This window comes from Neoarius graeffei, chromosome 24 (assembly GCF_027579695.1).
Source record: "Neoarius graeffei isolate fNeoGra1 chromosome 24, fNeoGra1.pri, whole genome shotgun sequence".
Taxonomy (NCBI): domain Eukaryota; kingdom Metazoa; phylum Chordata; class Actinopteri; order Siluriformes; family Ariidae; genus Neoarius; species Neoarius graeffei.
Window position 1 is genome coordinate 28226100 of NC_083592.1, and position 16861 is coordinate 28242960.

General features: G+C 41.8%; 1 protein-coding gene across 3 annotated transcripts in view; it reads left to right on the plus strand.

Annotated features, from left to right (window-relative positions):
* msh3 (mutS homolog 3 (E. coli)) overlaps positions 1 to 16861 on the plus strand; it is a 208319-nt gene that overhangs the window by 10856 nt on the left and 180602 nt on the right. For 2 of the 3 annotated variants that reach the window (XM_060906976.1, XM_060906977.1), the window contains exons 5-8: positions 617 to 733; positions 3118 to 3235; positions 11107 to 11240; positions 12482 to 12648. In XM_060906976.1, coding sequence (XP_060762959.1) covers positions 617 to 733; positions 3118 to 3235; positions 11107 to 11240; positions 12482 to 12648 — 536 coding nt within the window. The remainder of the gene's footprint in view (positions 1 to 616; positions 734 to 3117; positions 3236 to 11106; positions 11241 to 12481; positions 12649 to 16861) is intronic. The other variant, XM_060906978.1, reaches the window with a different exon arrangement.

Consider the following 16861-nt stretch of genomic DNA (forward strand, 5'->3'; position numbering starts at 1 on the left):
AGCATGTCTGTCATGTCAGGCTTTTATTAATTAGTTACCAGGACTACTGTCCTAAAATTTACTGTGAATGTCCAAGACCCCAAATGCTACTAGAAAAACTTGATAGAATGATCAAAATAATCAATTCAGCAATTTAAGGAGATGGGACTTAACCGGCCTCTGTTATGGTAGAATCTGCCTTTACGCAAAATTAAAACGGGGCATCTGTGGCTGAAGGAAGATGAGCTTGGGTGGGTTAAGAATAGATTTTACGGTCTGCACACTGTGGGATAATCTGGGGAGCTAATTGTTTAAGTCCAGCCTAAATCCTTGGCCCCTTTTGTGATTGTCAAGAGGCTTGTCAGCTAATTGTCCCAGTTATCTTTGAGTGTGGCCCAGGTATAACATGCACAAAGACTCTGACTCTTCTACTGAGGCCATGCCTTTTTCAATGGGTTGATGGGCACTGTGGCCATACTTATTATTTTTATTCATTTATTTAAATCTTTACTCATACTGAGGAGCTCAGTAGCTAGAGCTTCCTTTAATTATGCTGACTGACACATTGGCAGTGTTGAAAATCAAAGCAGTGAGTCTTTAAATCTCTGTGTCTGTCTCCTTGTGCTGATGTCTACAGATTGCTGCAAAGGAGCTAAACATCTTTTGCCATCTGGATCATAACTTCATGACGGCCAGCATCCCGACTCCTCGCCTATTTGTGCATGTTCGCCGCCTCGTCTCTCAGGGATACAAAGTCAGTGGTGTAGTTCTCAGCTTTGGTTTTGCTATAAAATGTAACAAAAAAATTACATATGGGTGATGAATGAAAAGGAAAAATGGCTGTAAAGATTAAAAAAAAAGTAAGCTTGTTGAGATGATTTGGGGCCCTTGTCCCCTTAGAGAGAGAGAGAGAGAGAGAGAGAGAGAGAGAGAGGAGTCACTGCTAATCAACTTATCCTGACTCATCACCTTTATCCCATGATGAAACATTTCTATCCTGGTGGGAGTGGTATCTTCTAGGATAGCCCCGCCCAATACACAGGGCACGAGAGCTCACTGAACGATTTGTTGGGTCTGAAAATTATGTCAATCTTATGCTGTGTCTCTCAGTTGCTCGATGTCAATCCAGTTGAACATGGAGTATATGAGAGATTTTGACTCGGTATATTAGACAGCGCTCTCCATCACCATAATCAAAACACCAGTTGAATGAATAACTTTTAGAAGAATATGTTTTAGTGCAAGGGTGGCACAGTGGTGTAGTGGTTAGCATTGTTGCCTCACAGCAAGAAGGTTCTGGGTCCGAGCCCAGTGGCTGACGGGGGCCTTTCTGTGTGGAGTTTACATGTTCTCCCCGTGTCCGCGTGGGTTTCCTCCGGGTGCTCCGGTTTCCCCCACAGTCCAAAGACATGCAGGTTAGGTTAACTGGTGACGCTAAGGGCCTCTGCATGCTCTTGCGACAAGGCTTTCGCAGATAGCTTTTCGCAGACAGTTGTAATTTATCGTTGAGCGGGGAGTAATAGGCGTGCGTGATGTTATTCACCGCCACAACGCAAGGGGGCGCGAAGTCGCGAAATCGCTAGGAGTAGTTGGTGGGTGTGGTTAGTGGAGTGTTTATCCTCCGGTTACTTATAATGACTAGAACTGGAATCGTATAGATGTACGTACTTCTTCGATCAACCGCTGTTCGTGCTGCTCCCTCTTCGCTCGTGTTTTTAAAAATGGTGGTCGTGAAAACAAACCAAACCGGGAAAGTAGGGAAGCGGAAGTGCGTGCACAGCGGATGTAGAGTGGACCAATCGGAGCCCTCTTGTCTGCGACGCTGTCTGCGAGGCTTCTGCGGTGGTCACAATTTTTGGGAGGTGCGCGCAGAGCGTCTGCGAAGGGGGGGGCTACGCAGACGCCATCTGCAAGGACTGCGTTGTCAGCATAAATTGGCCTTAAATTGACTGTAGGTGTGAATGTGAGTGCGAATGGTTGTTTGTCTCTATAGCTGTGTTCACATATATACCGGTACGATAGTGGTATATCTGTATCGATACAAAGTATACCGGTACAGTTTAGCGCATCTGTCCACACTAGCGAGAAATGTTTGCGGTTTTCTTTCACGGTAGTTGAAATGCGCGTGCGCGAAATGTTTCCATGGTTACCGAGTAACTTCCTTCCGAGAATATGGCGGATGAAACAACGTGTGTGTGGTTTTTGTTGTCAGTGTACAGTCTGTATTTCTGGTGGTCATTTATTCAGTCGAATCGTATAAAATGCGCGAGGCGGTTGAGAAAGAAACAAAGAAAACGAATCTCACTTTCTCCCTCTTCCCTTCCCCTCCCTTTCTCTCCCTTTTCCCCTCTTCCTCCTTTCTTCCTCCCTCTTTCCCCGTCCCTCTCCCTTTCTCCCCCCTTCTTTGCTCCATGTAGTTCCACGGTCGTTTTGAGCCATTTTGACGTTTTATTTACAGCTGGAAAGCACGGGCGTATTGTATTGTATGAATAACCCGGAAGACGTAGGAATGGTTCATTGCGCATGCGCATTATATTTGTATCGATACAGAACCGCTTCATCTGTCCACACTACAGCGAAGCGCTACAGTACCGATACTGTACTGGTATGAAACCCATACATTTGTGGGTTTCGTACTGATACAGTTATACCGCTACAGTACCGGTATAGTTGCTAGTGTGGACAGGTGTTGCGGTACGAAAGTAGTATCGTATCGGTACAAAATCCCTAGTGTGGACAGGGTATATGTGTCAGCCCTGTGGTGATCTGGCGACTCTCACCCATAGTCAGCTAGGATCGGCTCCAGCTTGCCTGTGACCCTGTACAGGATAAGCGGTTACAGGTAATGGATGGATGGATGAATGTTTTAGTACACTCCCAGAGTTTTGTAGAATCTGGGCCAAAGTGTGCTGAAGCTGTTTTAAGAGCTTGTGCTGGCCTAACTCTATATTAAGACACTTTGGTTTTCCTCTTAATATGTTACCTGTCTGTTTGCATGTATAGATTATATTTCTTTTTGTATAGCTATTTATATTGTTGTAATCTTAGTTGGTGTGTGTGTTTTTTTTTTTTTTGGCTAGTATCTTTCAAGCTGAAAGTAGTAACACTGTATATTTCTTTTTATGACTTATGATATAGGTAGGAGTTGTAAAACAGACAGAAACGTCAGCAATCAAAGCCTCCAGTGCCAACAAGAGCTCACTCTTCACCCGGCAGCTAAGTGCACTTTATACCAAGTCTACACTGGTTGGGGAAGGTGTGTAGATAACTTTTTTTTTTTACTCTTTTACTACTTTTTTTGCTTGTATAAACAAAATATAGATTGAATAAATTTTTTTTTCGAAATCAGAATTAACTATGAATCGCAAGAAAACATGTTTGAAAAAGGATTCATTAAATCATTCAGGCTCTCACCAATGTCACACTGTGTGATGAAGCCAAGGTAAGTGGTGGTGTACAAAAAAGTCCAATAAAAGGATCTGCTTTTCAGTTTACTTGCACCTAAGAATGTATACAGTGGTGCTTGAAAGTTTGTGAACCCTTTAGAATTTTCTATATTTCTGCATAAATATGACCGAAAACATCATCAGATTTTCACACAAGTCCTAAAAGTAGATAAAGAGAACCCAGTTAAACAAATGAGACAAAAATATTATACTTGGTCATTTATTTATTGAGGAAAATGATCGAATATTACATATCTGTGAGTGGCAAAAGTATGTGAACCTCTTGGATTAGCAGTTTATTTGAAGGTGAAATTAGTCTCAGGTTTTTTTTTTTTTGGTCGATATTTATTAGCTTGGTCCTGCGTTTCCTTTCCTTCGCAACATGATGTCTCTTCTTCTCGCTTTCCGTTACTGTAGTCGGTCTTTCACGTTTCATTCGTACACTCGCGTCCTCCGTTTTTCTCTCCTGTTTCAAATTTGAATCACACAATGCCTCGCACGAACAGGGAAAGCCCACCACGTGATTCATGACGTAGTATCTTGAATTGGGTCATGGTGAAGCAGGAAAAAAATAGCAGAGAATTTAGGGCCACATGGCTCTAAATTCATTATTTGTTCTATTTAAAAAAATAATAATAATAAAATTGGAAGTCTGTGATTAAAATTCAGTAGCTTTCAGTCCACTAAACAAAAATAATTGGGTGTCGGGGGAAACTCTTTTTATGACTTAAACTTGAAAAATCTGAAAGGCAGTCTACCTTTCGTTTCATTTGTTAATTTACATCCATTCCTACATTTCAGGCCTGCAGCACATTCCAAAACAGTTAAATAATCATGTGATTTGAAACGGGTGATGTCAACAGGTGATTGTAATCATGATTTGGTGCAAAATCAGTGTCCAGGAAAGGCCTAGTGTTTGAGGGACTGAAGACCCTGAGTTTCAAGATGGGCTGAGGATATTCAGTGTGTCAACAAATGGAAAAAATTACTGAAATGCTGAAGACAATGTTCCTCAAAGAAAGATACGAAAGAATTTGGATATTTCACCTTCTGTGGTACATAACATCATTAAATGATTCAAGGAATCCGGAGGAATTTCCGTGTGTAAAGGGCAAGGGCACAAGCCTAAGCTGAACACCCGTGATCTCTGATCCCTCAGACGGCACTTCATCAAGAACGGTCATTCGACTGTAGCTGATAGAACCACATGGGCTCGGGATTACTTTGGCAAACCTTTGTCAAAGACTACAATTCCAAATTACATCCACAAATACCAGTTACAACTTTACTGTGTAAAAAGGAAGCCTTATAGTAACTTTGTCCAGAAGTGCCATCGACTCCTCTGGGCTCGGAGGCATCTGGGATGGACCATCACACAGTGGAAACGTGTACTGTGGTCAGACGAATCAGCATTCCAGGTCTTTTTTTTTTGTAAGAAATGGACACTGTGTGCATCGGACCAAAGAGGAAAAGGACCATCCACACTGTTACCAGCAACAAGTCCAAAAGCCAGGGTCTGTCATGGTATGGGGTTGTGTCAGTGCCCTTGGTAAAGGTAACTTACACTTCTGTGATGGAGCATTAATGCAGAAAAGTACATTGAGATTTTGTCAGGGATGAGAGTTTTCTGCTTTTTGGCGGATTTCTGCTTTTTCTGAGCAAAAATTGATATTATGCCAAATCCGTTGAGATTTTTTTTTTCATTGAGGGGGGGTTGGGGTATGTTCCTTCGTGATACTCAAGCGTACGACGATGTTACATGTTTACATTTTCGCCATCTTTAGGCCCACTTTACACGGGGACGGTCTGAAACAAAAACGCAAAAGTCCGTTTTCATTCTCACTTTTTTCCGCGTCTACACGGCCGTTTTCAAGGAGGAAATCTGCGTCTATACGGTGACGCATAAATGTGTGGAATTCAATTGGATGTGCATGCCAGGCAGCTAGGTGGTGCTGTGAAAGACCTCCGCTATGTCTGCACGCATGCGCAACGTCTTCCGTCTTGTCTGATCTGCACATCTGCGCCGCGAAAACTTTGACTACTCTGGCTATGGTAAGTAAGAAAGTAAGTAAAAAAGTAAGAGCATACTATACCCGCCTCTGTTCATTAACAGTATATGTGCAGATTCGGTATAGAAGTTTGAAGGACTCCTGGACATTTATTAAAGCTGCCAGAGCAGCTTGAAGGTCCGTTGGATCGATGTAATCAGACATGCTCTTACTTTTTTACTTACTTTCTTACTTCCCGGGCTGGCATGTACAGTATATGACATATGTATGACGTAAACGCGTACCCGACGTGAGCAGATCCGAGCAGAGTTTCGCGTATTGGGTAGTTTAGACGGATATGCAACAGGGGCTGTTTTTAACTTATCCACTCTGGAAGGCGTTTTCAATTTTTTCCGTTTTTCAGCCTCGGAAACGCCGTCCCCGTGTAGACGAAAGGCACTTCCGATAAAATATTTAGTCGTTTTTACCCGACAGCGTCCTCGTGTAAACGGGCCCTTATTCTCGCTAAGTCTCGCGGTAGAATACGTGTTTTCTACAATGTAATTGGCCAAAACATCACTGGTGAGAGCATGATAGCCAATCATAACAGTTCTTACAAAAGTACCCGCATTGTTCTATTTTATCGAAACTTGCACATGTTCATCATCGCTGCGCTTCAAAAATACATTTCTCTTCGTATCGGCTTTTTTACTCAAAATGCCGAATACAGTTGACAAGTGAGACGAAGCGAAGGTACGTGAAATCGATGCTGGTATAAAAAACAGAGAGAGGACTGACAAGCTTTTGTCTTTGGCCAAAAGGCTGAAGAAGAAGTCGAAATTATTAAATGAAAATGAGAAGTGACTGTGAACTATAAATAATTGTATAAAGTGTACATAGACATTATCCCATAAACTTAGCATTCGTTTGATTTAATACATTGAACATGTATATGATGGTCAGTAAATCTGAATTAATGCTGACAGTTTTGAAAACTTAAATATTTCAAAAGACTTTGAAATCATATGCAACTAATGAGGACATACTGTAGGGTGACTGACCTTTTCTCCCTAAGAAATTTTATTTAATATATGAACATTTTGATAATTAATAAAACTTACGTTTAATGTGAATTTAGTTTGTCATTTTTGTTGATCATAAATTATAACCATACCCTTGAATGTAGAATGTGATTTTATTTTGAATTCAAACAATACTCCTATTGATTTGAAATATATTTTCATGTAAATATATAAAAAAGGCAACAGATTTTTTTTATCTACTACAGCTCAGATTGCAGGAAAAGTGGTTTGTAAGGCCTTATTTTTCAAAATTTTCCTGGGGGGGTATCCCTCCCAGACCCCCGGCTTTGGACGCCATCTTGTTTTCTGCTTTTTTGGTGACCACCCACTCTCATCCCTGTTTTGTAGCAACGTGTCCTGCCTTCAAGATGACATCTTTTCCAGGGATATTGCAACAAGACAATGCAAAACCACGTCTGTGAAGGTTGTCAGTCATCCAGGTCACAGTAAACCATAGGTGCTTTAAAAAAAAAAAAAAAAGCAACTGGATGTTTCAGGACTGCAATGTACGCACTCTAGTCAGAGAAGACCAGTGGTTTTGAAAGAGGAGTAAAAGAAGTCATCTTCGTCAACCTGGAACGACCATCACTGAACAGAGGAGGTGGTCTGAGATACCACTTATCAGCCACCTACAATACAGTCCTTGGTACACTTCCCAGAAAACTGAATACGCATCCACACCAAAACTCAGCTGACTTCAATGACTCGCATGATGGCAGAGAGAACCCACGACCCACAGATCACCCTAATGACCCTCTAGGCTGCTAACGCCGTTTATACCCGGCCCCCAGTGATCTACACCTACAGGATGATTCAATGACTCTCCTTAGGGTGCTTTTGGCCCACCAGAGGATAAATACCTGGAACTCCCCACTAGTCAGACAGAACTGAAAAAGCCTTTTGGATGAGACGTGAAACGTCTTCAAGAATTTCAAGCAAGTCCAGTTGCCATTTTTAGCATCTATGGAATGCAAAACCACATTCTGCACACATTACAAAGGCATTGCTGTGGGAGAAGAGGGTATCTGTCCCTAATAGAGAATGTGTGGAGATTTTTTTTTTTTAAATGGAAAAATATGACAACGATGACTCTGTACTGTTGCACAGCTTATGACCTGTTTGCACGAAGAATGGGACAAAATAACACCTGAAACATTTCCTCACTTGGTGTCTTCAGTCCCTAAACATCTTTTAAGTGTTGTGAGAAGGATTGCGCCGTTATAAAGTGGTAAATGCTTTACCGTCCCAACTTTTTTTTAAATGTGTTTCAAGAATCAAAATTGGCGTGTTTTTATTTTGAAAATACAATACAATTAATGAAATAAAACATCAAAGAATGTGCTGTTGTATTGTTTTGAGTGCAACATCTCATCTCTTTGTATAGTTTTTAATGCTGTTTTAAGAGTAATTCATTAAAGGATACAGCGAGCAAAGATTATTTTTTATTTTTATTTATTTTTTAAAAACAAATTTCAGTTTTCATTTCAGTTTCAACAAACCGTCCCAACTTTTTCTGATTTAAGTTGTAAGAATATATATGTTTCACGAGGTGTGTGTGTGTGTGTGTGTGTGCAGGGATTAAAGTATTCCGGCCCCCTGCCGGATTTCCGGCGTGCAGCGCTTGACTGCGGGCAAAATATATATATATATATATATATATATATATATATATATATATATATTATTAGGAGGAAAAAAATGTTCGATAACCCCATGGCTTTCGAGTGTGTTCGTTCTCTGCCAATGATAGGAAAGAAGCGCAACTCTCCGGTTCTGAAACTAACAGTATTAGGCCCACTTTACACGGGGACGGTCTGAAACAAAAACGCAAAAGTCCGTTTTCGTTCTCACTTTTTTCCGCGTCTACACGGCCGTTTTCAAGGAGGAAATCTGCGTCTATACGGTGACGCATAAATGTGTGGAATTCAATTGGATGTGCATGCCAGGCGGCTAGGTGGTGCTGTGAAAGACCTCCGCTATGTCTGCACGCATGCGCAACGTCTTCCGTCTTGTCTGATCTGCACATCTGCGCCGCGAAAACTTTGACTACTCTGGCTATGGTAAGTAAAAAAGTAAGAGCATACTATACCCGCCTCTGCTCATTAACGGTATATGTGCAGATTCGGTATAGATGTTCGAAGGACTCCTGGACGTTTATTAAAGCTGCCAGAGCAGCTTGAAGGTCCGTTGGAGCGATGTAATCAGACATGCTCTTACTTTTTTACTTACTTTCTTACTTCCCGGGCTGGCATGTACAGTATATGACATATGTATGACGTAAATGCGTACCCGACGTGAGCAGATCCGAGCAGAGTTTCGCGTATTGGGTAGTTTAGACGGATATGCAACGGGGGCTGTTTTTAACTTATCCACTCTGGAAGGCGTTTTCAATTTTTTCCGTTTTTCAGCCTCAGAAATGCCGTCCCCGTGTAGATGAAAGGCACTTCCGATAAAATATTTAGTCGTTTTTGCACGACAGCGTCCTCGTGTAAACGGGCCCTTAGCCAGTCAGAAGTAAAACGGGGCGGGTCTTAACACAACGTGCCTCGAGCAACTTCAGAATTAGAGAGAGCGGCAATGTCATGGAGTGGGGAAGATGCAGTATATGAAGCCAGGGGAAAATACCCTCGCCATAGATAAAGGTTTGAAGAATAAATGGCGCTGGGCATGGCTGGAGGAGATTGGACGAGATGGCAAGCCATTTAGCAGTTGGTGTAGGAAGTTGAGGGAGTCAGCCACTTGCTTCTGCACGCTGTGCTCCAAGAAGCTCATATATGCATCCAGCGGCAAAGAGGTTCTTCCTAGACGCAAGTCAGACCCTGCTCACAGAGCAGCTGTTTGCGCTGTCCCACACACGACGCGCTTACCAGGAGCAACAACAACATCTGATGTACCGGCATCCATAACTGACCGTGTGTGACTTGAAAATACGGGTGTGCGCATTTCTCGCAAAACACAACCTCTCCTTCACGCTCGCGCAACCCCTGGTCGATCTGTGTAAAAAAAAAAAAAAAATAGTGGAAGACAAAATTGCATTAAGTAAAATGTCCATTTCAAATCTAGCCTGGGCCCGCCCAGCCTAAGCGTGACACAACACGAGCTTTGAAGTCGCGTTAGCCAGACTATTTCAAATCAGCTTGCCAGCTGATCTTTTTGGGAATCTAAGTAATCTAACTATCTGATTTAAGTTATCACGTCATGTAGAAGTTGATGTTTATGTTATTTATACACTTGACTTTCTATTTTCTATTAATATCTGTGTATTTAATTTGCCATTATTTCTGATGAACAAAGTTAAAAGTTATTGAAATGTTGAAATTGTTGAATTATTAAAACTGTTTAAAAAGTAAACCACTGTCCTTTTAATGTACCCTAAATTAAATGGTTACAAAGATTTTATTTTTCCAATGCTAGACTGAATTTCACATACCCTTGTAACAGTTCACCTTGTGATTGTAGGTCAATTTGTAACCTGTTAAGGACAAAGCTTAGCAGCAAAATTTGATATCAAAAGAAATCCTAAATGCTACATGTAGCATATTTTGGTGAGGTGCACTTTTGCCATCTACTGGCCGTTTTTGGTATTGCATTTTCAAAAGTCAAACTTATGCCGCTTTTCCACTACCAACGCGGCTGAGTTGGGCTGAGCCGTGCCGTGCTGAGTTGGGCTGAGTCGGGCTGAGTGGGGCTGTTGGAGTTGCATTTCGACTACAACCGCGCTGAACGGTGCTGGCTGGAAGTGGGTGGACACATTGGGTGGAGTTAGCGAAAGTGGGTGGACGTCACGTGATGTCGTTAGGAGGCGCAAACGGTGACATCAGTGACCTTTTAAGCGGTAGTCTCACGACCCGGATAGTAAACAATAAACATGGAGGACATGGAGTCGTTAGTGTTGCTGGTCTTGGTGCTGTGGCTTGTTGTCACCGACAACGCCAACAGATACTGGCAAGAGCGTATAGATGAGGCGAGGCGCATAAGGCTTCAGAAATTCTCGTAATTCTTCTTCTTCCGGGTTTACGGTGTTTACAGATCCCAGCGTGCTCGCGGGGCGTGTGGGCGTGTGAGGACACTCCTCCTCACCAATCAGTGCACAGGGGAGTGTCTCCTCACGCCCCCAGCCCCACTCAGCTCGGTTTGGCTCGCTTCAGCCCCACTCCAAAACCATGCAAGTTTTGGGTGCTAAGTAGGGCTGAAGCGAGCTGAGTCGTGCTGCCCTGAGGTAGTCGAAACGCGAACCGTGTCGGGCTGAAGCGAGCTGAAGTGAGCTGAAAAAGGGTAGTGGAAAAGGGCCATTAGTCTGCAATCGTTCATGCAGTCTTTTTGACCCTGTGAATGTGTTCATGTCGCATATTACGACCCCTGCAACCACATAAAACATTTTTTATATATATATATATATATATATATATATATATATATATATATATATATAGGTCTATATTGTGTGCCAACTCTTCCAACCGACCGTCCATATGGTGAATAGAGTTGCTTGCATGTATCTAAAAAGTCCAGGCTCAGGATTTTTTTTTTTTTTGCTTTAATCCGTGTGTGTGAGATTCATTCATTCATTCATCCATCCCCATGACGGACTGACTGTTCACTTTATTTCAGATCTGAACCCCTTGTTGAAGTTAGGGGACTTGGAGCAAGCTGAAGATGTAGTGCAGGACACAGCCAGCAGCTACCTGATGTGTGTGAGTGAGAGCTGGGAGAAACCGAGTAAAGAGCCGACTGTTGGCTTGGTGGTAAGAGTTTTTTATTTTATAAATCTAAATACTACAGAAATATGCGGGGTGTCTGTGGATCCTTTTATCTGACATTTACATTTTGCAAATCTAAGGCCTTAATTATTAACTGAATTTGAAATATAATAATAATTTTGAATTATTATTATCCTGTACATGGTCTTAAATTTTATACTATAAACCAGTATTGTAGTTGAGTCACTAAACCTCGAGTCCGAGTCCAGTCTCGAGTCCCCAGCGTTCAAGTCCAGGTCATTAAAAAAACGTTTGAGTCGAGTTCAAGTTGAGTCCACTATTGATCTGAGTCGAATCTGACAACAAGACTCCAACCACACCATTTGATAGTGGCTGTTTTAGCGACATTAACATTAGTTTGTTCCTGAACATGACGTATGAACAGGTGAATGTGCTTTCTCTTTGTCAGGGAGTGCGAACTGTTCTGTTAGAGATGGTTGGGAGACGGATATAAGTGCACAAGGTGTGTTTATTAATACAAGTGAATACAGGTAAACAATCCAGAAGGCAAAATTGTAAAACGATGAAACGGGCAGTAGGTCGAGCGAGGTACAAACAGGCTATCGTAGACTCGGCAGAGTCAAAGACGAGAAACAGGAAATCGGGGATCAGGAAACAAAACAAGGAAATAAGGCTCGGTAACGTGTCAGCAACACAACTCAATACTTTGCAAAGTAAGTGCATTTTCACAGTTTTTATATAGGCACGCTAATTGCGCCTTAATCCTGTGCAAGTAGGAGTCGTTTACGGCGCACGCACAAGAGTCTATCTGCTGCATGCGCCAAGGCATGCAGGTGTGACACTCTTGCACAAAATGTCATGTTACAAAAAGTAAAGAAAAAAATCTGAGTCCTTGTCTCCAATTGATGAGTCCGAATGCAGTTAATGCACGAGTCTGAGTCATCAGCGCTCAAGTCCAAGTCACGAGTTCTTAAAATTAAAAAGTCTATTCCAGAGATGGAAAGTCAGGGGATTTGATGTATTTCTTGGTCCAGGTCATGGAATATCAGGGAATTTTGTTTTTAGCACGTTTTAAATTTTAGTTTTCATTTATCCAAATGTAATTTTACTACATTTAAGCAATGAAAACTTTTGTTTTGTAATTAAGACATCTGTAATCTAGTAAATAAAGCTAACACATTTATTGGTTTAAAACACTGTGATTGGTTTTTGTCTGCTCAGCACAAAGGTTTTTCCGTTCATTATAGCATGTTGCTGTTCCTCAGGTGGTGCAGCCCAGCATTGGTGACGTGATGGTAGACTGTTTTAAAGATAACACATCTCGCTCAGAGCTGGAGGCCAGAGTTCTGAGGATCCAACCTGTAGAGATCCTGGTACCGTCGAACCTGTCTGAGACCACCGAGCGCCTCCTGCGCACCATCGCTCTGGCCAGGTTAGACACCCATGCATTTCTATTTGCGTGTTAAAGCTATCAGAATAAATATACAGTCCATGCTTGGCTGGGAATTTATGGCAAAAAAAAAAAAAGACCTAAAGCTTAATAGAGCCATTAAGTTCTTAAAAATGAAATTTAGACTCCATTGAATTTGTAGCATTGAGACCTTTATTTTGATAACCACAAGTTTGTGTTTGTTTGTTTTCGATGAACTAATCGAGTAGTCTTATTTCAGATATTCACATTTTTTATGCCTCCGCCACCGTAAGGTGCAGGAGGCATTATGTTTTCGGGTTGTCCGTCCATGCGTGCGTCCGTCCGTCCGTCCCGAAACCTTGTGAACGCGATATCTCAAAGGCTAATGAAAGGAATTTCACCAAACTTTCACCATTTGTGCACTTTGGGACAAACATGAACTGATTAGATTTTGAGATCAAAAGGTCTAAGGTCAAGGTCACTGTGAGGTCAAATGTCTGTCCGAAAACCTTGTGAACACTATCTCCAAGGCAGATGAAAGGAATTTCACCAAACTTTCACCATTTGTGTATTTGGGGACAAAGATAAACTCATTAGATTTTGAGATCAAAAAGGTCTAAGGTCAAGGTCACTGTGAGGTCAAATGTCTGTCCGAGACCCTTGTGAACACAATATCTCCAAGGCTAATACAAGTAATTTCACCAGGTCAAGATTACTGTGAGGTCAAATGTCCATCCCCAAATCACAACTTAATAAGGCGTGTAGTCTACCGGGCGGAGGCATCCCCATCGACGCCATTGGCGTCGAGTTCTATCTAGTTCAAATGTATAGAATGTCTATATTAATATAGTTTTTAGTGTTTATTTGTATAATTAAGTTTTCAGATATTCAAATTCGCTTTTGTAAAATAAAAAAATACAAGTTTGTCCATCCATAAGTAGCCCAGGTTCTTAACTTGTATTACAAGTGAATTTTGCTAAATTAATTAAACTGGCTAAATCTGGAATGAGCAACCAGTTTTCTGAAGATCTGAAACTTGAATTAACGGAATAGCTCAGGGGTGCCAGGGTGAAATTGGTAAGGGGGCCAGATTTTTTTCAAGTGGGACCTTGGGGGCCGAATTACACTTTTGGCCTGAAAAGACCAGACACTAACTCAACAAAAGGACATTATTTTATATGATTTTTGAAGGCCTATACGCCCAAAAAGAATTGTAAAGCTATAGCCTCAAAATGAGGCGCACAATAACATGGCAGACAAAAGCAATTTACCCTCTGAAAATGTGACAGTCTAAGCATGCAAGTAGCCTACATTTATAAAAAAAAATGCTACAGAAATGGACTAAGACACAAATAACACAAGTGTAAACTGTAAATGACTTAGATCAGATTTATTGATCTTGCACATCAAAAACATGTCAATGCATAGGCCTAATTAGGCCAATTAAAACGATTGGCAAGTAGGCCTAAACGAGTCAAAAGAAAGAAGAAGTGCCAGGGTAAATAATTCCACCAATAGGTCAAGTGACTAAATATCCAGTAGCATTAGTTTAAAAGAGCCAAATATGACTGAACATACCAATAAAAACAAACTACAGATGGCACATTAACTTTGCTGGTCAAGTCCCACATATATTTCCACACACCCATCCTGTTTATTCCCCCTCAAGCACACAGCACAAGGTTACATGGGGGAGAAATACCAGCTACATTTTACATGTGGAAGCCAGAAGTCTTTTACTTTTTACCAGCTTGTCGACATTGGGGGACAGACTCTGGGCAGTTGCTATTTTCATGACATCGTTGAGATGTCCATGGGTCAGACAACTACGCAGTTTCGATTTATTAATATTCATTACTGAAAATGCCTGTTCACATAAATATGTTGTCCCGAACATACAGAGTATTTTACCGGCAAAGGCCGTGATAATTGGGTACTCTGGTGGCAATGACTGATAGAAAGATTGGATTCCAACAGATGCGTATTGATCCTTGACGAATGCACCCTCCGAAAATGGCTTGGACACTTTTTTGCGATCTCCCACGCGATGATGTAGCTCGCCTTCACTGCCCCTAACATGAAATAAAATGTACAACAAAGATATTGAGACACCCCTCTTTGAAAACAGCTGCATTTAACATTAAAGGAGAACTGAAGATGATGTATGATATTAAAACGAACCTTCATGTGTCTCTCGAGACTTTGAGAAAGCTGCTTGCTGTTTTTGAAGGTTTGAGGCAAGCTCATTTAGCTTTTCAGTCCTGCGTTGCCCGGTGAATTGGCTGTATTTGTCGGCGTGGGTCTCGTAATGTCTTTTGACATTGTATTCCTTCGGTACAGCCACTTGTTGCGAACAAATCAGACAAACAGGTTTTCCCCCTACTTCCCAGAAAAAGTATTTCTCTCTCCATTTTTCCTGAAAGATGCGACCCTCAGAATCAACTTTTCTCTTTTTAGACTGTTGTTGCTTGTGAACGAGCAACAACTAGCCTACTCTACATTAAATCCGGGTCATTGCACCTGCGCGTGCTGCAGCAAGCAGAGAGCAGCTAAAAACGAACCGATGGATTACACGAAAATGGAATCAAATTGAAACATTAGATTTAAAATCATTACGAAAAAAAAACCCCACAACATTCGAGTTTTATTAATTTATTATTTAAAAAAAAAAAAGTCTCATGAACCACCGGGCCGGATGTGATGACCAATCGGGCCGTATCCGGCCTGCGGGCCATTACCATGGCACCCCAGGAATAGCTGAACCTTAATTTGTAAACACTTAAAAAAAAAAAACCTTTGTGAATATACACTGATCAGTCATGAAATGAAAACCACTGACAGGTGAAGAGAAAAGCATTAATTTTCTCATTACAATGGCACCTGTCAAGGGCTGGGGATAATATTGGGCAGCAAGAGAACAGTGAGTTCTTGAAGTTGATGTGATTGAGAAATGGGCAAGTCTGAGGATCAGAGTGACTTTGATGAGCCAAATTGTGATGGATAGTTGGCCGTGTCAGAGCATCTCTGAGATGGCACATCTTGTGGGGTGTTACCAGTATGCAGTGATTAGTACCTACCAAAAGTGGTCCAACGTAGGATAACCGGTGACAGAGTTATGGGCCCCCAAGGCTCACTGATTCATTTGGGCAGCGAAGGCTACCCCATCTGGTTTGATCCCATAGAAAAGCTACTGTAGAACAAATTGCTGAAAAAGTGAATGCTGGCTATGATAGAAAGGTGTCAGAACTCACAGTACATCACAGCTTGCTGTGAATGGGGCTGTGTGGTTCCAGACCAGTCAGGGTGCCCATGCTGACTCCTGTCCACCCCAACAAGCGCTTACAATGGGCACATGAGCACGATAACTGGACCATGGAGCACTGGAAGAAGGTGGCCTGGTCTGATGAATTGCAATGGGTGTTTCCTTCCCTCCCTCCCTCCTTCCTTCCTTCCTTCCCTCCCTCCCTCCCTCCCTCCCTCCACTTTATTTTATTTATTTATTTTTTAAACATTGTGTATGGTTGGGTGCGTGTGTGTTTCTTACCTGGGGAAGAAGAGATGGCACCAGGATGCACTATGGGAAGAAGTGAAGTTGGTGGAGGCAGTGTGATGTTCTGGGCAATGTTCTGCTGGGAAAACCTTGGGTCTTAGCATTCATGTGGATGTTACTTTGACATGTGTCAAAGTAAAAAAAACATTGCAGACCAAGTACACCCCTTCATGGCAACAGCGTTCCCCAATGTCGCTGGCCTCTTTCAGCAGGATAATGCGTCCTGCCATGCCTGCAAAAATTGTTCAGGTATTGTTTGAAGAACATGACAAAGCTCTTGACTTGGCCTCCGGATTCCACAGATTTCAATCTGATGGGATGTGCTGGACAAAAGTCAATCCGTAGAGGCCTCAACTTGCAGGACTTAAAGGATCTGCTGATAATATCTTGGCGCCAGATACAACAGCACGCTTTCAGAGGTCTTGTGGAGTCCATACCTTGACAGGTCCGAGCTGTTTTGGTGGCACAAAGGAGACCTACACAATACTGGGCAGGTGGTTTTAATGTTACAGCTGATCTGTGTAGATGCTCATTTTATTTTACATTTTGTTGTTGAAAATATGAATTTTAAAATGTGAACACTGAGACAAAACACTTTTTGAATTTCAGATAAATATAAATGTGTGGTTATCAAAGTAATATATTTCAATATTATGAGCTCAGTGGATTAAATTGGATATAATG